This window comes from Ctenopharyngodon idella, chromosome 2 (assembly GCF_019924925.1).
Source record: "Ctenopharyngodon idella isolate HZGC_01 chromosome 2, HZGC01, whole genome shotgun sequence".
NCBI lineage: Eukaryota > Metazoa > Chordata > Actinopteri > Cypriniformes > Xenocyprididae > Ctenopharyngodon > Ctenopharyngodon idella.
This window is the reverse complement of record NC_067221.1, coordinates 18,920,472-18,943,546: the sequence shown is the minus strand read 5'-3', so window position 1 is coordinate 18,943,546 and position 23,075 is coordinate 18,920,472. Positions and strand designations below refer to the sequence as shown.

At 36.6% G+C, this 23,075-nt stretch overlaps 1 protein-coding gene across 5 annotated transcripts; it reads right to left on the bottom strand.

Annotated features, from left to right (window-relative positions):
- Nucleotides 1-173: 173 nt before the first annotated feature.
- Nucleotides 174-22,108, bottom strand: evi5a (ecotropic viral integration site 5a). 5 transcript variants are annotated; one of them, XM_051882063.1, is made up of 18 exons: nucleotides 21,692-22,097; nucleotides 21,326-21,472; nucleotides 16,524-16,677; nucleotides 16,204-16,431; nucleotides 16,053-16,127; nucleotides 15,520-15,645; nucleotides 14,466-14,609; nucleotides 11,458-11,547; nucleotides 11,258-11,349; nucleotides 11,120-11,180; nucleotides 10,927-10,980; nucleotides 10,717-10,836; nucleotides 9,727-9,864; nucleotides 9,482-9,631; nucleotides 7,580-7,726; nucleotides 6,536-6,610; nucleotides 656-813; nucleotides 174-513 (listed from the first exon to the last, which is right to left on the bottom strand). In XM_051882063.1, the coding sequence occupies exons 2-17, from the start codon at nucleotides 21,421-21,423 to the stop codon at nucleotides 763-765; spliced, it is 1,803 nt and encodes a 600-aa protein (XP_051738023.1). In that variant the 5' UTR covers nucleotides 21,424-21,472; nucleotides 21,692-22,097; the 3' UTR covers nucleotides 174-513; nucleotides 656-762. The 5 variants fall into 5 exon arrangements, with proteins under 5 accessions (XP_051738023.1, XP_051738030.1, XP_051738015.1 ...); XM_051882070.1 differs by having other exon boundaries at nucleotides 656-795; nucleotides 21,692-22,096; XM_051882055.1 differs by lacking the exon at nucleotides 656-813 and having other exon boundaries at nucleotides 21,692-22,092.
- Between the last annotated feature and the right edge of the window lie 967 nt (nucleotides 22,109-23,075).

Here is a 23,075-nt window from a genome sequence, read left to right as displayed (position 1 = left end):
AATACAGATTTATTTGACTGAAATCAGTGTTGTTCAATCAGTAGGATTTTCAGTACCAGTATCCATAGTAAGATGTTTATTGCTGACAATGTGTAAATGACTAAATCCTCTTTTACACTGTCACAGACAGTTCTAGAAAGTGCTGTGTGATGTTCACATGAATGTATTTAACATTCTTTTTTTTTTCTTTTTTTTTTTTAAGGATACGAAATCTTGTCACTTTTAAGTGTTGATGGCAAAACTGTCACAGCGTGTCTTTGCTCATGACACTTAATGTGTTGCAGCATTATTAACAGCTGGTGCTGTGAAGACTCTCTCATACAGTGGACACTGCGGCTGTGGGTCGCGCTCTTAATAGAACATCTTCAGTGTCTCAGTGCTTCTGGAGACAGGTTGACGGGATGTTAGGGCAGCTGTCCATTTTTAGGTGTCATTGTGCTCCAGAGAGGCGGGTGTGGAAGACTTTAGTGTGGATTGAGAAAATGATGTGGTGCACTTGGAGAGGCTCTGAATCTGTGGAGAATGAGAACAATCTTGTATTATGCAAAAACTACATAATCATATTGTTTGAAAACCTGACGAATAAGGGCTGGTGATATTGACACTTAAAGGGATAGTTCACCCAAAAATGAAAATTCTGTCATCATTTACTCACCCTCAAGTTTTTCCAAACCCGTATGAATTTCTTTCTTCTGCTGACCACGAAAGAAGATGTTTTGACTGAAGAATATGGGTAAGCAATCAGTTGATGGGCTTTGGAAGTCAATGAGGCCCATCAGCTGGTTCACTGTAAACCTGAATAAGTTGGCAAAACTCAAAAAAATTTGAGATAATTGTTTTTAAGTTAAGAAAATCAAAGTTTAAGTAAGCAGAACTGGCAGATTTTTATTTTGTACTCATACAGTTTAATTGTTCTTAACTTGAAATGTTTGAGTACACTCATTCATTTAACTTAAAATGATCGTGTAACCCCAATGTAAACATTTTTATTAGAGTAAAATTAGCTAGCTATAACAAGCTAATTCAGAAAAGGATAACTTGCTAATTTACTGACAAGTTAACAATAGCATATAGCACTTGCTGAATGAGTGCAGCACTTTAAAGCATTTGACATACTTGTTCTCGCATGCACCGTTTGTCACCATGATGGTAACTCTCCAAAAACCCACATTAACGGAAACTCTTCTAAATTAGCATAACAAAACATTAATCACTACTAAATTTCCAACAAAAAAAAAAACATTATATAACGCTTAATTTTAGCATTTACTCTCCCTTTCGAGTGCCATGGGCAAAGCATGCTGGGAAATAGAAATCCCAGCCCAGTTTCAGTCAAACTTAAGTTTGTCTAAATCAAAAGAAATAAGTTCATAAAACTCAAAACAATGAAACAGTTTACTTAAAATATATCAGTTCTATGAACTTAAAAGAAAAAGAAAGTGCTAAAATACTCATAAAAGTTAATTTGGCTGAACTAATTAGTTTAATTTAAGTTTGTCCTGCTCAAACCCATTAATTATTTTGAGCGTTAGGGTTTACAGTGTTTGATTGTATTCAGCAGAAGAAAGAATTTCATACACTTTTGGAACAGAGAGTAAATGATGACAGAATTTTCATTTTCATTTTTCTACATTGAGATATGCATACTTAGAATTGAACAGAATTAACCACAATTGCCACTGAAGGTGACAAAGACACCTCACATATTCAGGCAAAAAAAAAAGAAAAAAAAAAAAGTCCATTTTTTGTTTCTGTTTCTGTTATCTTACCTCTGTGGGCCTATAATTCTTAATATCCTGTAGTAGGTCTGTATAGTAATGGATTTAATGTGTCTAAGATGCTATAGTGACCTGTAGAGTCAGATATTTATTTTCTTAGAGGTGTTTTCTTATGAATAATAATAATAATAATAATGGATAGTCTAATCATTCATTTATTTATTTTCAAATGCTCTATAAAGGCAGGGAATTGTCCATAATTGCAAATATTGCCTCTTGATAAGAAAAATTCTGATACCGTGGTCTTCTAAGAAATAGATTAAAGCTAATGGCAGCATAAAGAGAAAATGTGAAGCAAAGTCAAAGGACAGACACAGCTACATTCTCTCACAAGCAGCACAGAGTGTAAACGTGACAAACCTCCTTCTCTTCACATCAAGAACAGGAAACCAAAGACAGACTTAAACAGACAGTGACTGCAGCAATAGGTCAAAACTTCAGAAAGGTCTATTTTTCTTTCTCTGCTTTCTTCTAAGGCTGAGCCTTTCTGCATCTCTTTAGGGAGTACGTGATTGAAATAGCTGCACGAAGAAACCGTGATAATGTTTTGAGGTTTCTCAGAGCACTGTTCACTCTGTCTGATAGGTATGGGAAGAAAGACTGAGATGTATACAAGCTTTCATGACCACAATGTTATTTCTGAATTTGAGACTACAGCTCAACCAGAGCTCAATCAGAGATGGCGCATGGCTTAGCAGCTCTTTAAAAAAGGAGACATTGATTATAGCCACACACATCGCTCAGTTCAAAACCATACATGTGAGAATTAATGACAAGAATGCATCTTAAACTGAACAGCGTTATATTTCTGCATCAATACAGACTGATACAAGATCTTCTAACTAACACATAACTACAAGTTTATGAGCCAAACACAGTGCTATCAACATAAAACAGATTTTGAGAAATAAGTATCAATCAAATTTAATCAGACTGGTTCCCCTTGCCACCACCGAAACCACAGAAAATCAGTCAGAGAGCAGGAGGTGTTGAGAGGCCCTCGCATCTACAGGTTATCAGACAGCGGCAGTTTTTCACCAGACCTCAAACTACTGACAATGTTTCTGCTCGCTTCAGATAGGAAAGAGTAGGAAACACCAGTGCAAATGTATGCATCAGAATCAAAACTACAGGATAGTTCCTCTATGTAAATTGGTAAAAATCAAACATCTTCATAGTATTGGAAATAAAAGCCAGCTATAGGTATTAAACAAGTTGATGGTTTTAAAAGATGTCCAAAGAAGTGTGTGTTATGTGTTGTGATGCAATTTTTTGGGTCATTTTTCATGAAACTGCTCTGAGCCTTGACCCTTATAATGCATTCAGGTCTTATTTTGTTACAGTTACGCCTGTCGTTTACACTACGTAGATGTTTTCAAACCTCAAAAACGGAGACTTTTGAAAACTGCTGCAGAGCCCGTTTTAGTTTGAAAACACCAGGGTTGCGTTTCAGTATAAACGGAGACTTTCGAAAACGATGGCGTGGCTGCCCACGTTCGCTCTGTGTATCCTTGACGACCGTGTAAACAATAACATGGAGGAACTGAAAACTTTGCTGGCTTTGTTGTAATTTTTAACAGCTATTGTGCAGTTAAACTGCATTTTTTAAATACTGCAGCTACCTACATTTGCAAGAGGCAACTGTTTACACTTGTACGCGCATACCCAGTGTGCATAAACGGTCATGTGACATTTGTAGACGGAGATTGTTTCTGAAACGCTGTGGAAACGTCAGTGTAGGCGAGGATTGTTTTCATTTTAAATCGCCGTTTTAAAACAAAAACACACTAGTGTAAACGGGGCCTAAATGTATGATACTATGGAAGACCAATGGTTAATTTTACTAAGAATAGAGTTCTAACTGAGTAAAACTTTTAACCAAAAATATGTATTTTTTTAAATTTTTTTACAGATGTTACTGTTAAAGTGAAAATAAATTTACATCTGTGTCCAAACTCAAGCTACTGTCAAATGTGCATTTCCAAGAGACAAAACATATTATTTCATGTGTGGTGTGGTACAACGAAATCGGGTGCTGGTGCCACTTGTCTCAAATCTGACTCCCCGGTAATAAGGGTTACAAATCAGTATAATACTGTCAAAATAAAGGCATTTTTAAAACTATTTTTACATTTTTTAAATCTCAAACTAAGTTTCCAGAACCAATGATTCATCCATATATACTGACTGCTTGTTTGTCAGATGGCTTTATTCTCTTCTTGCACCATGTGAACAGCAGTTTATCTCACTAGCACCTTTTTTGACAATGCTATGTGGCGAGACAATAATGAACCAGGCCGCACGGTTAACCGGTTACAATGGGAGGAGGTCTTCCTTTATCTTGGTAATCAGCTATGCTCATCGTGAACCTGCACGCCAGGGTTTCTGGTTGTAAATCTACTGAACAGTGGGGTGCTACAAATCACATGGAGGCAGACGTGTTGAGAGGTGCTAAGAGTTTCCTGGCCATTGTGTGGCTATTTGAGAAAATGTTCGCTCAATAAGCAGAAGTTTGGCTCCACAGCATGTGTGCATGATCATGTCTCTGACGGCTTATCGTGACATGTGAATTTGACTAATTTCATTTCAAGACTGAGGTTTCGTTTTGGTTCCTCTGTGTCTTGTTGTGCTGCAGTAATTAGCGTTAGCATTCTCATATGTCTGTTAGCTTAACTGTGTAGCTTCTGACACACTGACAGCAGAGTCTAATTGTAGTCTGTCTCATTGTAAAGACTTATTTGTCTGGGTACACCACCTCAGCTTGACAAGATGTGTAAAACATGGCTAGCAAGTGACAATGAAAACTTAGAAAATCTTGACATCATTTCAACTCTCAGAATGAGTGCAAATGACAGGCTTTGTGCTTTCGTGCAGTTGCATTTCCTTGCAGTTAACATCCTTGATGTGAACAGGCATCTGAACACTCAGATGTACATCTGATGTACATCTGAACACTCAGATGTACGTTTCCATTTCATTGCAACGTTAAACCTTTAAAGGGATAGGGCACACAAAATTGAAAATTCTGTCATTTATTACTCAACCTCAAGTCATTCCAAACCTGTATGACTTTCATTCATCCACAAACACAAATGAGGATTTTTTAATGAAACCTGAGGTCTGTTCCTCCACTGGAAGACAATTTCACCAAAACTTTGATGTTTCAAAAAGTTCATAAAGGCATTGTAAAAGTAATCCATATACATATTTGATCGCTCTATGAACAGATTTAATTTAGGCATTTATTCATATGTAAACACTGATCAACTCAAACATAGATCACATGACGTAAGTTACTCTACAAAAAGTAATTAATTACATCTTCACCAGTGTAATTAGATTACTGTACTAATTACTCTCTCTAAAAAGTATTGTATTACTTATTACTTTCCAAATCCCATATCAACCTCGACCAGTTTAACAATACGAGGAGAGACATAAAAAAAATGCTCTTTTAATTCTTTCAAATAAATGATAAAAAAATCGCATAAATTATTTTTGAACTGATCAAAGTATTTAAAGGGAGAAGTTTACATTAAAAGCATATATTTATCATTAGCTGTTAAATTTTGATGTTAAATCCACTATTGTTTTAGATAGAACTGTTATATATTCTATACAGTATTTAATGCAATTACATCAGAAGTAACTGTAATTAAATTACAGAAAAAGAGTAATCCCTTAAATTACAGTAATTAATTACTTAGTAATTAGTTACACCCAACACTGAGCACATCATTTATGTGCCCCTGGACCACAAAACCAGTAATAAGTCGCACAGGTATATTTGTAGCATCAGCCAACAATACATTGTATGGGCCAAAATTATCGATTTTTCTTTGACACCAAAAATCGTTAGGATATTAAATAAAGATCATGTTCCATGAAGATATTTTGTAAATTTCCTACCGTAAATATATCAAAAAATTATTTTTGTAAGTAATATGCATTGCTAAGGACTTCATCTAGACAACTTTAAAGGCGATTTTCTCAATATTTTGATTTTTTTGCACCCTCAGATTCCAGATTTAAAATGGTTGTATCTCGGCCAAATATCCTATCCTAACAAACCATACATCAATGGAAAGCTTATTTATTCAGCTTTCAGATGATGTATAAATCTCAATTTAAAAAAAAAAATTGACCCTTATGACTGGTTTTGTGGTCCAGGGTCACATATGGTAAACTCAACCGTACTTGCTTGACGCACAAGAACAAACCTCATTAAGAGTGAGTAATTGATGAGTTTTTATTCATGGGTGAACTAACTCTTTAAAGCCAGACATTTACTGTACAATAGTTTTCATAAATAGTTGATTCATTTGTGAATTAGCATAACCATATGCTAATGCAAATACTGATTGTCCAACGCTATCTCACGACCAATTTGTACGTATTTTATGAGGTGGCTAATTCGTACGAATTCATACGACCTCACTCGTATGAATTCATACGATTTGTCTAAACCCCAGTGACGGATAAGTTTAGGGGCGTGGTTAGGGGTAAGTCATTCGTACAAATTCATACAAATTTGGCAACTCGTAAAATATGTACGATTTAGCAAAAAACTTTGGATGAGTGAGTTTGTACGAATTAGCTACCTCATAAAATACATACGAATTGTTGTGAGATCGGGTTGGATTGTCCAACCACTTGTTAGCAAATCTGGCATTAGCTATAGATAGTTACACTGCTGGGCCTGTTGAAGTGCAAGAAGGGAAACTGATGTGCCATGAAATGAAAAAGGTCAGACATACTTGATTTTGTAACTCTGTGATCTGCTTTTGAAGACTTGCGATGATGGTCATGTTCTCCTCCTGCTTTTCTTTTCGCTGGAGAAAAGATAAACAACCCTTAATTTCATTGAAGCACAGCAAATGATGCAAACAGGCTGCTAAACGCGACAATGTCAGCAGTGAAGTAATATTCAGTGTTTTGAAATCAGATTTTAATTTATCTGAATCTTTTTGTCAACCACCATCACGCCAGACTAGCCCATCCGGAACTCTTTCAGAGTGACATTAATGCAAGCAAGCATTTGTTTCACATTACTGTAAAGTGAGATACAATGTTGGCATTTTCTTGCAAAATCACTTCTGCATAAAAGAGCTGATAGACAAGTGTGATGTGGAGGACTGGTCTGAGTGTGTGAACTACGCCAGCATCTGAAGACTCGACCAAGAAAGTGAGAAAGATGTTATCGTAGCTTTGCCTCTAGAAAAAGCAGAAGATACCGGTTCCCTCGAGGCTGCTCTGTTTGGGTGATCAACAGACAGGCCACTTTTGCACAAGTCATGTGTGATGAATAAATGGAACAGTTGCTGATTTCAGCTTTACTATGAACTGTTTTTGTTTGTGGACTGTGATTAGTGCTCATGGAAAAGGCTTGTGTATTGTGTGGTGCTTTCATTTCCTTTTCTGTTCCGGATTTTTAACACATATTGTTTTATGGTTGTGAAACAGCGAGTAGTGTTTATGGATTGGCCCTATTCATGTCCATTGTAAGTGCCTCACTGTAAGCCAGATTTTTGCTTCTTCTTCTTTTTTTTCTATAGAAAAGTGTGGACTATTTTTTGGTAATCAAATATATTCCCCACTCCTCAATCCTGTCAACTGAACTTAACTTGTAGTGAACCGAGAATTTTACTTGAACACAGAGCTGGGATGAATGAGAGAAGTTTAATGATGCTCGTCATGGTCCAGGATTAATTTAGCCTGAAGGAAGTCAGCGAGGGTAAATGACACTGTAATTAGACACCTCCAGACTGTCAAATAGCAGATGATGTCAGGTGTGGTGTTACCTTGTATTGAACAGCTGAAAACTGTTGTCTGCTCTGTTGTAATTGGCTGCACAGATCTTGGTTCTGTGATGTCAACTCCTGTAGATGATCTCGCTGACTGTTTATGTGCGCTTCAGTACGCTTTAGCTGGTTACTGTGAATTTTGTTCTGTGATAATAAAACAGTTCAAATTAGAGGACTGAATCGAGTCACATTTAATAACCATGTGAGGACATAGTAACAGTGTAAGAGATTTCAGTTTGTCAGAATCAGATTTAGGAGACATGTCTTACGCACCCCTATTCTAGACTGTAATATTTCCCAATCAGAGATAAGAATAATTTTGAAATCTCAGGATGTTTCATCATGATGTTTCACATTGACAAATTCTCCAATTGTTATTTGAAAAATATGTATATGCATTTGAATAAAAAAACAAGCACACAGTTAACATAATTAACACAATAATAGTGAAAAAAGTGGGAAGAGGACAAATACTGAAATATTGAAATGCAGCTATAATTCACCGGATTAACCATTTCAGTTCATTGTATGATGTAAAGAAAAAAGTTTTAAATAACTTTATTAAACGAAATAATTGTCAAATAATTTTCAAAAACCTAAACATTTGTTCATTTTCAGGTTTAAATTAGACATTGAATACCACATTTCCAACATGAAACTACAGAACCCCATTTTGTGTGTGTGTGTGTGTGTGTGTGTGTGTGTGTGTGTGTGTGCATGTTTAGCTATAGCCTACTTGTGAGGACCAAATGTCCCAACAAGGATAGTAAAACTTGAGATTCCCTACTTTGTGAGGACTTTATGCTGGTCCTCACAAGGAAGATTGATTAAAAAACATAATAAAATGTTTTTTTTTGACAATTTAAAAATGCAGACAGTTTTCTGTGATGGGGAGGTTTATGGGTAGTGTAGGGGGACAGAATATACAGTTTGTACAGTATAAAAACCATTACGTCTATGGAGGTCCCCACACAAGTATAACAAAACAAATAAAGCCTGTGTGTGTGTGTGTGTGTGTGTGTGTGCGCGCGCGCGCGCGCGCATGAGCGCTGTGATCTTTACCTCGTAATGTTCTCAAATTTCCATAATTGTGATTTGTATGTTTAGGACTATGTATAGCAAGTTTGAAAATCTCAAAAACTGATAGCGGTAACTTCTTCTTTTTTTCTAGATAAAGACAACAAGAACAAACTGTGATCTGTCATCCATTCTATCACGCAGCACGACTGAAGCGAGACGGATTGCGCGATTCACACTGCGCTGCTGCCTTGATCTGCGCCGCTGTCAGCGGCTCGTGGTGCTCGCACGAATGGATTGTCCAAGCAGCAGCATGCTTCTTTTGACTAGGGCAGTTTAATTTTCACACTTTAATGGCATTTATAGCTCCTGAAGAAAGATTATTTCAAAATGCAGGTCATTAAACAGTTTTTTTTTTTTTTTTGAATAGCCTACTGCGGTATTTATTAGGCTATAAATGATTTTTCCGTTATTTAAAAGAAAAAGAAAAAAATCCGTGCACATCATTATTTTTAAATAAATAATGTGCCCTAATAATCTTTAATTAAAATCACTTCCTCGCTCTCTTTTCTGATGACATATTTACTGGCACGAAAGCAGGACAACCTGTCACTCACATGAGATCCAATTAATTTCTTGATGGAAGTCCAGCTCTACATTTTGTCTTGTTCGCGAAGCTGTTTCACTCAGAAATATACGTCAAAATAGGGGGAAAAAGTTTAATGCTAACTTTTATATCAAAGTGTATTGTTGTGTCAAATTTGACTTGAAACCAGTTTTAAGAGTAAGCGACCTGAACTAATCTTTCATTGCACGTCTGTTCCTCATCTCGCAGTGCATCAAGTTGAAAACCAGCAGATATGATCAGCTGAGGGTTTTAACCTCTGTCTGCAGCTGCAGCAGTCTGTGGCGGCTCTCTTTAAGCGCGGCCTGAGTCAGCGCTTCCTTCAGTCTTGTGCTCAACAGCTCCACCTGCAGGTCATTCTGTGCACTGCTGACCTTCTGCTGACCTGCACAATGCACCTGCTGCCTCTGAGAGTGACACAGTGACATTTTGATGAACCTTACTTATAGTATATTGAACTGAACACTGAATATCTTCTTTTTCTATCTCCACCTAAAGTTACCTGCCATTTCTTTTCCATGTCTTTAATGTGCTGTTTCAGCTCTTTGAGCTCTGTAAGTGCCTCTGCTTCCCGCAGTCTACAGCTGATCAGCTCCGTCTGCAGATACATCACACTGTCCTCATCAGGCACAGCGCTGCTCTACAACACACACACACAAAAACATTTATCATTACTGAAGCATCCCCACAGCTGTCTAAACATCAGCATGTGATATCTGATATTCTTTAACTCACTATACCTATGAATAGAGTGCTGGGATGATGCATTTCTGTAGGCCAAAACCCAGAAACAAATATTTTAGCACTTCCGATTCAATCGTCCTGAAGTCAGTGAGTTTTTTTTGAATGGGTTTTTTTGGTGAAGTGCCTGAAATAAGATCTGTGGTGAACACAAGCTCAGGATATTTTCATGTTTAATTCTATGACATAAAATACAGTAATACCCCTTGTGATTTTTTTAAAGCTTTTATTTTGTCCTGAAAAAGTGGCTAAATGGGACTACAGAAGTTGTCTGGGACATTAAACATCATTGAAGAGATCAACTCATACCCACTAGTCCGCTTTCACAGTCTCATTGTGTTTATAATCATGCTCTTGAAAACTATTCTAAAACTTTCAGAGAGTATGTTTTTTTTTTTGTTTTTTTTTTAATAAAGACTGAAATAGTTGTTGGAAGCTTAGTGGTGGTGTTGTTGAAGTCATGTGATCGCGTTGTTCGTTTATAGCCTGCGTTTAGCTTTTTACTTCTGGTGATTGTATTTAGGCTTAAAAATGTATTAGTTGTATTCATTTGTAAAGATTATCACGATGAACGAAATCAATATTTTCTGCAATGGAAAAATACCATTGGGTTTTTGTTGAGGAAACCGGGGTGATTCGGGATGGCCTACAAAAATATTTCATCTCTGCAGCACTATATAACTGTGCTTTATGCTTTATGTTAATTTATGGCAAACAGGGGTTTGCATATAAGATTTGACTTGATTTTAACCTCTTCTATCTGCAAGATGTTCGCCTGCATCTCCTTTAAAGCGTTTTGTGACCTGGCTGCATTTAGCAGATATTTCTCCAGCTCTTTCTTCAGCTGTGACACCAGTTTCTCAGAGCACCTCTGGAAGGACGGCACAGTAAGAACACGAACATATCTTTAGAAAAAATTTATTAACATAACTTTAACATAAAGGTACTGCAATAGGCTCACCTTCTCCAGAATGTCAAGTCTATGCTTTAAATGTTTGTTCTCTGAGGAAAGTCCCTTGAGAAAAGGCAAGAAAACAAACTAAGTACTTGCAAAAAGTGGCTGAAAATGGCTTGGGTATCGATTCATAACCTGAAGACTGAATTTATTGTACTGTTGAGAAATAATATGTGAAGAGAAACAATCAAGCACTCACATTTAGTTCCTCCTGCTCCTCCATCTCTTTAGTTTTGATAGAGGTGTACTCTTTTCTCAGTCTAAAATGAGTGAAATAAACCAGATAATAGGCTAAAAGAACAAGGAAAATGAGAAAAAGGTTGAAGGACAAGCTTACTGTTTCATTCTGCTGGGGTTATATTTGATTTGATATGCTGCTTCAATCATCCCATCAGGATCTGATTCCCATGATTCTAGATTCTGCAAGCACTGAAAACAACAGAATTACTCTGAACACCAAGAAATTCATAGAGGCAGTATTTCAGTTCATTTAAAAAAACTAAAGTAAAATTTAGCTTCTTTGGAGTGATCCATTACGTTCATCATTCCTTCTATATCAAGCTTGATGAGTTCTGTCTGCTTCATGTGAAGCACAGCCAAACCAATCCGGAAGACAATCTCCAAACCCTGCAGACACATGCGTCACTGAATAATCACTGAAATTGTCAATTTAACTGCATATTTAGATGCTGTTGGCAGTGTTGTTATTATTATCTAAAATAAAATGGCATAGTTCTGGCATGAAACTCCAGATGGCGCAGGCTGATAAGCATAGGCGTAATTTGTGGGTGGGACGGGTGGGACATATCCCCACCACTTTTTGCCAGGGTCGATATTGTACCCACCACTTTTTAAAAACTTTTTCTCGCTGCACGGATGTACCTAATGCAAATGCCATGTATATAGTTGATGTTTGTTTGTGTTAAATTAGAAGCGATTTGGCACTGGAATGTGTTGTTTTTGAAATCATGCTATCAGTGGCGGAACATTCTCTTGTGCCTCGTGCACATGAGTGCTTCAGTCTATCGCTCTTCAGTCTATAGATTAATGCTGCTGACAAAATGCACACAAACGTGTCCCTGCTCTTAATATACAACTGATGAACTTTGATTTTAATGAGAAAAAAAATTACGAGGGCGGATTAGAACCTAGAACCGCTGACACGCTTAACAAAAGTTCTACCACCAGACCACTAGGGAGTATGAATATTCTTTGCGGATCTATGTATTTATTCACTGACGTTAAGAATCTCAGGACTATGTACTGTATTATAGTAGATGTAAGAATGAAACTATCACATTAAACATGAGTTCTATGTCGACACATTAAACTCAATTCATGAATTAATTCAACTTAATTCATGTACAGTATCTCACAGAAGTGAGTATACCCCTCACATTTTTGTAAATATTTTATTATATCTTTCAAGTGACAACACTGAAGAAATGACACTTTGCTACAATGTAAAGTAGTGAGTGTACAGCTTGTATAACAGTGTAAATTTGCTGTCCCCTCAAAATAACTCAACACACAGCCATTAATGTCTAAACTGCTGGTCACAAAAGTGAGTACACCCCTAAGTGAAAATGTCCAAATTGGGCCCAATTAGCCATTTTCTCTCCCCGGTGTCATGTGACGCGTTAGTGTTACAAGGTCTCAGGTGTGAATGGGGAGCAGGTGTGTTAAATTTGGTGTTATCGCTCTCACTCTCTCATACTGGTCACTGGAAGTTCAACATGGCACCTCATGACAAAGAACTCTTTGAGGATCTGAAAAAAAGAATTGTTGCTCTACATAAAGATGGCGTAGGCTATAAGAAGATTGCCAAGACCCTGAAACTGAGCTGCATACAGTGGTTTAACAGGACATGTTCCACTCAGAACAGTCCTCGCCATGGTCGACCAAAGAAGTTGAGTGCACGTGCTCAGCGTCATATCCAGAGGTTGTGTTTGGGAAATAGACGTATGAGTGCTGCCAGCATTGCTGCAGAGGTTGAAGGGGTGGGGGGTCAGCCTGTCAGTTCTCAGACCATACGCCGCACACTGCAACAAATTGGTCTGCATGGCTGTCCTCCCAGAAGGAAGCCTCCTCTAAAGATGATGCACAAGAAAGCCCGCAAACAGTTTGCTGAAGACAAGCAGACTAAGGAACCATGTCCTGTGGTCTGATGAGATAAACTTTTTTGGTTCAGATGGTATCAAGAGTGCGTGGCGGCAACCAGGTGAGGAGTACGAAGACAAGTGTGTCTTGCCTACAGTCAAGCATGGTGGTGGGAGTGTCATGGTCTGGGGCTGCATGAGTGCTGTTGGCACTGGGGAGCTACAGTTCATTGAGGGAACCATGAATGAGCAGAGCATGATCCCCTCCCTTCGGGGACTGGGCTGCAGGGCAGTATTCCAACATCATAATGACCCCAAATGCACCTCCAAGATGACCACTGCCTTGCTAAAGAAGCTGAGGGTAAAGGTGATGGACTGGCCAAGCATGTCTCCAGACCTAAACCCTATTGAGCATCTGTGGGGCATCCTCAAACGGAAGGTGGAGGAGCGCAAGGTCTCTAACATCCACCAGCTCCGTGATGTCGTCATGGAGGAGTGGAAGAGGACTCCAGTGGCAACCTGTGAAGCTCTGGTGAACTCCATGCCCAAGAGGGTTAAGGTAGTGCTGGAAAATAATGATGGCCACACAAAATATTGACACTTTGGGCCCAATTTGGACATTTTCACTTAGGGGTGTACTTACTTTTGTGGCCAGTGGTTTAGACATTAATGGCTGTGTGTTGAGTTATTTTGAGTCGACAGCAAATTTACACTGTTATACAAGCTGTACACTCTCTACTTTACATTGTTGCAAAGTGTCATTTCTTCAGTGTTGTCACATGATAAGATATAATAAAATATTTACAAAAATGTGAGGGGTGTACTCACTTCTGTGAGATACTGTATGTTACATATGCAGCAGCAGCAGCATATCTTACATGCTTACAGCAATGTCTGTGAATGTATTGGTAGTAGCAAATCTTGGTACTTGCTCTGCAGCAGCAGCATAGCAGATCTATTCCGCCAAGACCAAATTCATTAATATTGCCATACCCATTACCATGCCAATCTCTATTATTAAAAATCTTTTTAGGTCATTGAAATAAAGTTAAAATAAAATATAAATATTCGATGAAAAAAGACCTATATAACTGATGTGAATAAATAAGTTTACACTGAAGTACACTGAAAACTAAAGCTGAAATAAAAAAAATAAATAAAGTTAAGTAGAACTATATGACAAAACCACATAAAATTACTAAAATTAAACTGAATATATATATATATATATATATATATATATATATATATACATATATATAAAATTAAAACTGAAAAATAAAAGCTAATTCAGAATATAAACAAATACTATAATAGTATCTAAACAATAATAAAATAATTAACTTATCTAGCTTATCTAAAAGTCTTAGCTTATTTATTTTCTATAGATATGAAATATGATATTCAGTGTGAAATGCTGGGATGTGGTGATGTGATTAAAAGTACCTCACACATGAAGATATCAAAAGTTCTCATGGCAGCTGTGATAGGCAGAGATGACAGGAGGATGTTGAGAAACCAGGATGAGGAGAACATGGAGGTGTGAAAACCCTGAGTCTGGAAGTGGGAATGAAGCTCAGGAAGCTGCTCCTATCAGAGAGAGAAAGATATCTTCAGACAACAGATGACCACAATCTGTAGGGGAGAGTGGGGTAAGATGGGTCACACCCTTTTTCTAAAAAAAACTGTGCAGTTTTTTTCATGTGCCCATGTATTGGTAAGCACTTTGTTGCTAAAAACCCATTTATTTTCATTTTGTAAATGAAAATTTTCGATGTGGCAGGTAAAATTAGTTTTTTAAGTCTAAAAATATATATAATATTCTACAGTTAAAAAGTTTGGGGTCAGTAAGTTTTTTTTTTTTTTTTTTTCACAAAAATATTAAGGAGCACAACTGCTTTCAACATTGATAATAATAATAAATTTTTCTTGAGCAGCAAATCATCATATTAGAATGATTTCTGAAGGATCATGTGACACTGAAGACTGGAGTAATGATGCTGAAAATTCAACTTTGCCATCACAGGAATAAATTACATTTTAAAATATATTAAAATAGAAAACAGTTATTTTAAATTGCAATAATATTTCACAATATTACTTTGTATCAAATAAATGCAGCCTCATGAGCATAAGATACTTCTTTTGTTCATATATTTAGGTGAATTACCAATGTATAAAAAATGTGAATTTATTTATTTATGCATTTGTTTTAATTAATTTTATATTATTTTATATTATATATTATAAATATAACTTGAAATCTAAGATTTATCTACTTTCTCATTGCTTAGAGGACAACATAGGTAAAAAGTGACACAGCTTACCCCACTATCCCTTATAACACCAAATCTGGACATCTATGACTCAGAAGTTCTTGTCATATGTGCAGTTCTCATTTGTAACAGTCTTTATGTGTCTTACTCAGCTCAAGGTTTTTGGAGGGGACATTTTATAAATAATTCATGTGCCTTTAAATAGAGCAGAATTAATTGTTTACCTGAATCATAGAGTCAAACTGGTAAATGCAGCAGCCGAGCTCAACCATACTGGATCTATAGAGCTCCCTCATTCTGAAGTCCTTCATCAGCCTCACAAAAACGCAGAAGGCTTCCTCTTCAGCCATCTAAAAGATCATCAACTCAATTTATAGTCTACTACTAACTACTATCATTTGTAACTATACTTAAATGTAACTATAATGTAACTATACTCAGTGTTGGGGAAATTTACTTTTTAAAGTGCATTACAATATTGCGTTACTCCCTAAAAAGTAACTAATTGCGTTACTTAGTTACTTTTTATGAAAAGTAATGCATTACATTACTTTTGCGTTACTTTTTCTCATCTGGGCTGGGCTTGCTTGTTTGTTTTTTAATAACAACAAAAAAGTTTTTGTTGTAAATTGAAAAAGTAATGTGTTACTTTATTAGTTACTTGAAGAAAAGTAATCTGATTACGTAACTCAAGTTACTTGTAATGCGTTACCCCCAACACTGACTATATTTTTGATTAATAAAATCAATTCTTTACCTGTGTGAGCAGCAGGCCTACAATAAACACACTTCCCTGGCAGTAGCCAATCTCTCGGTCTAAGACTGAGTAAGCCTGTATAATAAAAGCCACATTGTGTTATCTATACTCCTAAAATGCAGAAGTATAATCAGATTCTCAGTCATCTAACCTTCAGCACATTAAGCAGTGGCTCCTGGCAGGTGGCGTCCTGGTGCTTCTGAAAGAGCTGGTGTTGTGGGAGGATGCGTGACAGGTCTCTGTGTATCAGCGTCTCAGAGGGACACGAGCTCTTCAGCAGATCTGAGTAGCGCTGACGCACGGCCACATTCTGAGCGTCACACAGCAGCTGCCACACCACGGGCCGCAGGTGAGCGGGGACACCCCTCCTGATCAGCACCTGAAAGAGACAGACAAATGATATACTCACTGATGATTGTACACCCACACTGAAATCATGACTTGAAAACGATAGATCGATCTGTCAGTTACCTTAATCTGTCCCACTTTTCTTTTGCTCCAGTCGTCCCATTCTTTAATGACTTGACCCCATATGTCATCGTCAAAAGAGAAGGTTTTAGGTGAGGTGGGACTTCCCAGGACTCCGTTTACAGAGCAGAGAGACTTACTGTCTGTCTCTAGCAGCCTGATGAAAAAACAAACAGTCTGTGTAGGAGTACAGATAAGATGATGTCACTGAGTGATCAATTTGAGACTAATGACTGAATCCTTTACATAATAAAGCCCTTAATTCTTTACAATAATACAAAGGGAGCATTTAAGCTATGTAAAATTAATAAATATATATAGTCAAACCAAAATTTATTCAGACTTGAACATTTCATTCATTAATACAGTTTATTCACTATATAGTTTAAAAAAATGGTAATAAAATATGACAAGATCTCAGAGTTAAACTGTGTCAGAAAAAATTAATCTTAATTATGTCAGATAACACTTATGAAAAACATGGTCAGGTCAAAGTGTCTGAATAATTTTTGGTTCCAAATTTTTATCAATTTTACTGGTAGTCCACTGTATGAAGAATTTTTGGGTATAATATGTCACAGTTTACTTTATTTTGCTATCCTCACTTACACACTTACATAAATGAACTATAGTGTCCTGCACCCACTAGTAAAAATATATAAAAAATTATATCTAGTGTCTGAATAATTTTTGGTTTGACTGTAAAAATAACTATATGTGTATATATATGTATGTGTATATATATATATATATATATACACACACAGTATATTAATACTATTACATTTTATCTTTTTTATCTATACAAGGTTTTATATATATATATATATATATACACACACAGTATATATATATATATATATATATATATATATATATATATATATATGTATATAAAACCTTGTATAGATAAAAAAGATAAAATGTAATAGTATTAATTAAAAAAATAAATACAAATAAATACATTTGAGATGTATGATAAACCTGAATAAATGTACGTACAGTAGCCTATTTAAAATACATCTAATGTTTGCTTGATGCTGAATGTAAATAAAAAATAAATTAAACCAATAAATAAATAACATGATAGAAATTTTTGTTTGTAAAATAAATAAATATACTTTTGATAAGTACTGTTTTGAGATGTATGATGCCATGAATATACAGTGGGTACGGAAAGTATTCAGGCCCCCTTAAATTTTTCACTCTTTGTTATATTGCAGCCATTTGCTAAAATCATTTAAGTTCGTTTTTTTTCCTCATTAATGTACACACAGCACCCCATATTGACAGAAAAACACAGAATTGTTTACATTTTTGCAGATTTATTAAAAAAGAAAAACTGAAATATCACATGGTCCTAAGTATTCAGACCCTTTGCTGGGACACTCATATATTTACCTCAGGTGCTGTCCATTTCTTCTGATCATCCTTGAGATGGTTCTACACCTTCATTTGAGTCCAGCTGTGTTTGATTATACTGATTGGACTTGATTAGGAAAGCCACACACCTGTCTATATAAGACCTTACAGCTCACAGTGCATGTCAGAGCAAATGAGAATCATGAGGTCAAAGGAACTGCCTGAAGAGCTCAGAGACAGAATTGTGGCAAGGCACAGATCTGGCCAAGGTTACAAAAAAAAATTCTGCTGCACTTAAGGTTCCTAAGAGCACAGTGGCCTCCATAATCCTTAAATGGAAGACGTTTGGGACGACCAGAACCCTTCCTAGAGCTGGCCGTCCGGCCAAACTGAGCTATCGGGGGAGAAGAGCCTTGGTGAGAGAGGTAAAGAAGAACCCAAAGATCACTGTGGCTGAGCTCCAGAGATGCAGTCGGGAGATGGGAGAAAGTTGTAGAAAGTCAACCATCACTGCAGCCCTCCACCAGTCGGGGCTTTATGGCAGAGTGGCCTGACGGAAGCCTCTCCTCAGTGCAAGACACATGAAAGCCCGCATGGAAGGACTCCAAGATGGTGAGAAATAAGATTCTCTGGTCTGATGAGACCAAAATAGAACTTTTTGGCCTTAATTCTAAGCGGTATGTGTGGAGAAAACCAGGCACTGCTCATCACCTGTCCAATACAGTCCCAACAGTGAAGCATGGTGGTGGCAGCATCATGCTGTGGGGGTGTTTTTCAGCTGCAGGGACAGGACGACTGGTTGCAATCGAGGGAAAGATGAATGCGGCCAAGTACAGGGATATCCTGGACGAAAACCTTCTCCAGAGTGCTCAGGACCTCAGGCTGGGCCGAAGGTTTACCTTCCAACAAGACAATGACCCTAAGCACACAGCTAAAATAACGAAGGAGTGGCTTCACAACAACTCCGTGACTGTTCTTGAATGGCCCAGCCAGAGCCCTGACTTAAACCCAATTGAGCATCTCTGGAGAGACCTAAAAATGGCTGTCCACCAACGTTTACCATCCAACCTGACAGAACTGGAGAGGATCTGCAAGGAGGAATGGCAGAGGATCCCCAAATCAGGTCAAATGGGTGCTTCTACTAAATACTGAGCAAAGGGTCTGAATACTTAGGACCATGTGATATTTCAGTTTTTCTTTTTTAATAAATCTGCAAAAATGTCAACAATTCTGTGTTTTTCTGTCAATATGGGGTGCTGTGTGTACATTAATGAGGAAAAAAAATTAACTTAAATGATTTTAGCAAATGGCTGCAATATAACAAAGAGTGAAAAATTTAAGGGGGTCTGAATACTTTCCGTACCCACTGTATATATACAGTCATGTGCAAAAGTTAGGACATCCTATTGAATTCCATGGTTTTCTGTATCAGGGTGTAATAAAAAATCATCTGGTCTTTGGCAGGTCTTAAAATTTGGAAAATAAAACCTTCAGATGAATAACTACACACGACATATGACACCGTGTCATTATTTATTTAACAAAAACTAGGCCACAATGGAAAACCCATGGGTGACACAGTTAGGACACCCTTACTGTTAACACAGGAATTAGGAGGGTAAGTAATGGTCAGGCACTGCTAATCAAATGCCTTTAACTGATCATCAGCAAGTGTGATCAACTCTATAAAAGCTGAAGTTCTGGCGGTTTGAGCGTCTGGAGACTTCAGGTATGTTAACACAATACCAAGGAGGAAAGACATCAGAAATTATCTTAGAGAAGCAATTGTTGCTGCCATCATCTGGAAAGGGTTATACGGCCATTTCTAAACAATTTAATGTCCATTATTCTGCAGTGAGATAGATTATTCACAAGGGGAAAACATTCAAGACAGTTGCCAGTCTTCCCAGAAAATTTAGCCCAAGATCAGAGCTTACAATGCTCAGAGAATTTGCAGACAACCCAAGAACTACACCTCAGACTCTACAGGCCTCAGTTAACATGTTAAATGATAAAGTTCAAGACAGTACAATTATAAAAAAAAACGGGACATGGAATGTTTGTAAGGGTTGCCAGGAGAAAGCCTCTTCTCACTAAAAAGCAAAAAGCAAATCAGCACAAACACCTCATACCAAAAGTCAAGCATGCTGGTGGAGGGCTGATGATTTTGGGTTTGTTTTGGGCCTGGGCACCTCACAGTCATTGCGTCGACCATGAACTCCTCTGTATACCAAAGTTTTCTAGAGTCAAATGTGAGGCAATCTGTCCGACAGCTAAGGCTTGGTCAAAATTGGGTCATGCAACTGGACAATGATCCGAAGATCACCAGCAAATCTACAACAGAATGGCTGAAAAACAAAATAATCAAGGTTTTGCAATGGCCAAGTCGAAGTCCAGACCTCATTCCGACTGAAATGCTGTGGCAAGAGCTGTGCATTAACAAATGCTCACAAACCTCAATAAACTGGAGCAACGCTAAAGAAGAGTGGGCCAGATTCCTCCAGAATGATGTGAGAGACTGATAAAGTCATACAGAAAATGATTACATCTCTGCTAAAAGTGGATCCACAAGCAATTGAATCATAGGGTGTCCTAACTTTGCCACCCATGGCTTTTCCATCTTGTCTTTACTTTTGTTGAATAAATGATGACACTGTGTGATATGTCGTGTGTTTTTATCATTTGAGTTTTTATTTTCCAAATTTTAAGACCTGCCAAGCAGTAGATGATTTTTGGTAAATGTCCTGATACAGAAAAGCATGGAATAAAATAGGGTGTCCTAACTTTTTCACATGACTGTATACAGTATTTGAAATGTATCTAATAATGTTTGTTTTATGCTTAAAGTCAATAAAATGAATTAAACAGTTAAATGAACAAATAAATAAATATACTTTTGTACTGTTTGTATGATGACATGAATATATAGAATATATATGAACATACATATATATATATATATACATACAGTATTTGAAATACATCTAATACTGTTTGTTTGATGTCAATAAAATAAAATTAAATAAATAAATAAAAAACAGATAAAAACAAGCAAGCAAGCAAACAAACAAACAAATAAATGATGTTCTCTAAACCTATAGAAAGCCTAATTTGGTGACATACACTGTAAAAAAGAATTGTTGGTTTAACTTAAAAAAGTAAGTTACCTGGTTGCCTCAAATTTTTGAGTTCATTGAAATTAAAAATTTGAGTTAATACAATGAAGGCGAATGGTTTAATCAACAGAAACTCAAAATATTATGTTATCTGAACCACATTAATTATTGAAGTTGATTTGACAAAAGAAAAAATGTTGTGATAAATCATGAAAATCTTTTTTTACAGTGCAGTGTGGACACAGAGATGTCTCACTAATGTAATGTGTAACTTTTTAGTTTAGGTTGTTGCTTCTAGGAAACAGTGGGGTGGGTGTGAAGAATGACCTGTTTTGTTCCTCAAGTTTAGCAAGTAACTTCATCTCCTCTGCACTGAGCCGAGACACCGGTGAGGGAGACAGAGATGGTGTGGTCAAAGAGTCCATCTGTAACACTCAGAGTGAAGCAGGGCCTCTTAGAAACTGAGTACGTGAGCTAAAAAAAATAAAAACATATAAAAATGTCAAAAACACAAAAATACGCTTATGGAAATATATATGTGTGTGTATGTGTGAAGTTGGTGGAATATAATCATATCAGTGCATTGCTTTTTTTATACATATGTTTCACATCTATATCATAATATATCATATTTTATGGCACTTACTGCATCAGGATCACCGCATCGTAATTGTGAAAACTGGGTTTTCTTACCAGTGTATGAGATTCCTGTCATTTGGGGGTGCAAATGTCTCCACAAAATCTTTCCTCTGGTTTCTGTCAAATTTATTCCAGTGACACTGGCCGTCACACCTGTTTCTTCCATATACCGCAGAGTGGAAAAAACACAGCAAAAGAATCACATGCTGCTTTATAGCAGAGCCTCACAGGCCGATCAAAGTTCCTCAAAATAACAGCTCTGCCTGTGACTCAGGAGCTTGTTTTTTAAAGTGACCTGACTGAGTGAACAACTTCCTCTTACAACTTCTCATACTTTTAGCAGACAAATATGGGCCCCATATTGTGCACCTGGAGGACTTCAACTGGTTTGACTGCCAAGAGCAAGCAACTGCACGGTTGACATTTTCCAGTGCTCTGAAACTTTGACAGCGAAGCTTCCTTATGCAGCATAAGCATAAATCATTTACTGAAACAAATAGGAAGGTTTTTTGGCTCAACAGGGCTGTGTGTCAACACTATGTTGATACACATCTATGTTTTTAGACCCACCCTATTTTAAGGAAGTTGATAAAGTGACATTGTAGTTTGTTTGCAACCCCTAAACTTTTTAACACCACTTTCACACCACTCATCTAAACACTTTATTAACTGTGACATTTACTGTTATAATGCTAAACAAGTATCAACTAATGCGTGTTTTCAAGAGTTATTGCCTCTTTGTATAGTATGTATTTAGCCCCTTATAAATATGTATTATTTGTCTGTACTGTGATATTGTCGATTATTGATGTTATTAATTGCAACTCGTGAATTTTTAGAAAAAGTATGCTTGCACCATGGTTTCCTGTACATTTCGAACCCATGTTAAGAACAAACCCTTGTGAAAAAGAGTACTTACAGAAATTATATAACTTTAAAAGAATGTACGAATTCTTTTTACGAATGTCTAGTGTACGAATGTACTGAGCATTTATGGCAAACTAAAATATACTTTAATGTAATTTCTAATGAAACGTATACATTTGCAATTTAGTACATTTACAATATATTAACTTTAAATGTAATATCAAATAGCACACTACTATTAAAATTATAATAAAGTATTTTACATGTGCTTTACTATGTTAGTAAACGTAAGTGTACTTCTTTAAAGCACAACAACTGATTATTAAAACATAATGATATAAAATTTACTTTAAATGAAAACTTTAAATTTGACATTTATTACCAAAGGGACTTGTACTGTGAAAGTGTATGTACAGTAAGTGTGCTAAGAAACAGTCACAAAAGTGGACACATAGGCAGCGTTTTCTTTTTATTAATATTATCTGATCAACAAGTAGGCCTACAGTTGTAGTACACTACAATTGCACATTCAACACAATTAAGAACACTTTTGCCACAAAGGAAGTCCCCT

What these genes read in the sequence shown, in the direction of transcription:
- evi5a (XM_051882055.1), bottom strand. Translation starts at nt 21,423, where the DNA reads ATGGACTCTTTGACCACACCATCTCTGTCTCCCTCACCGGTGTCTCGG. An exon ending in AACCCCAGCAGAATGAAACA is followed by an intron (nt 11,181 to 11,257) that starts GTAAGCTTGTCC and finishes CACTCATTTTAG; the next exon opens with ACTGAGAAAAGAGTACACCT. An exon ending in TTTCAGCTGTTCAATACAAG is followed by an intron (nt 6,611 to 7,579) that starts GTAACACCACAC and finishes TCTTTTCTCCAG; the next exon opens with CGAAAAGAAAAGCAGGAGGA.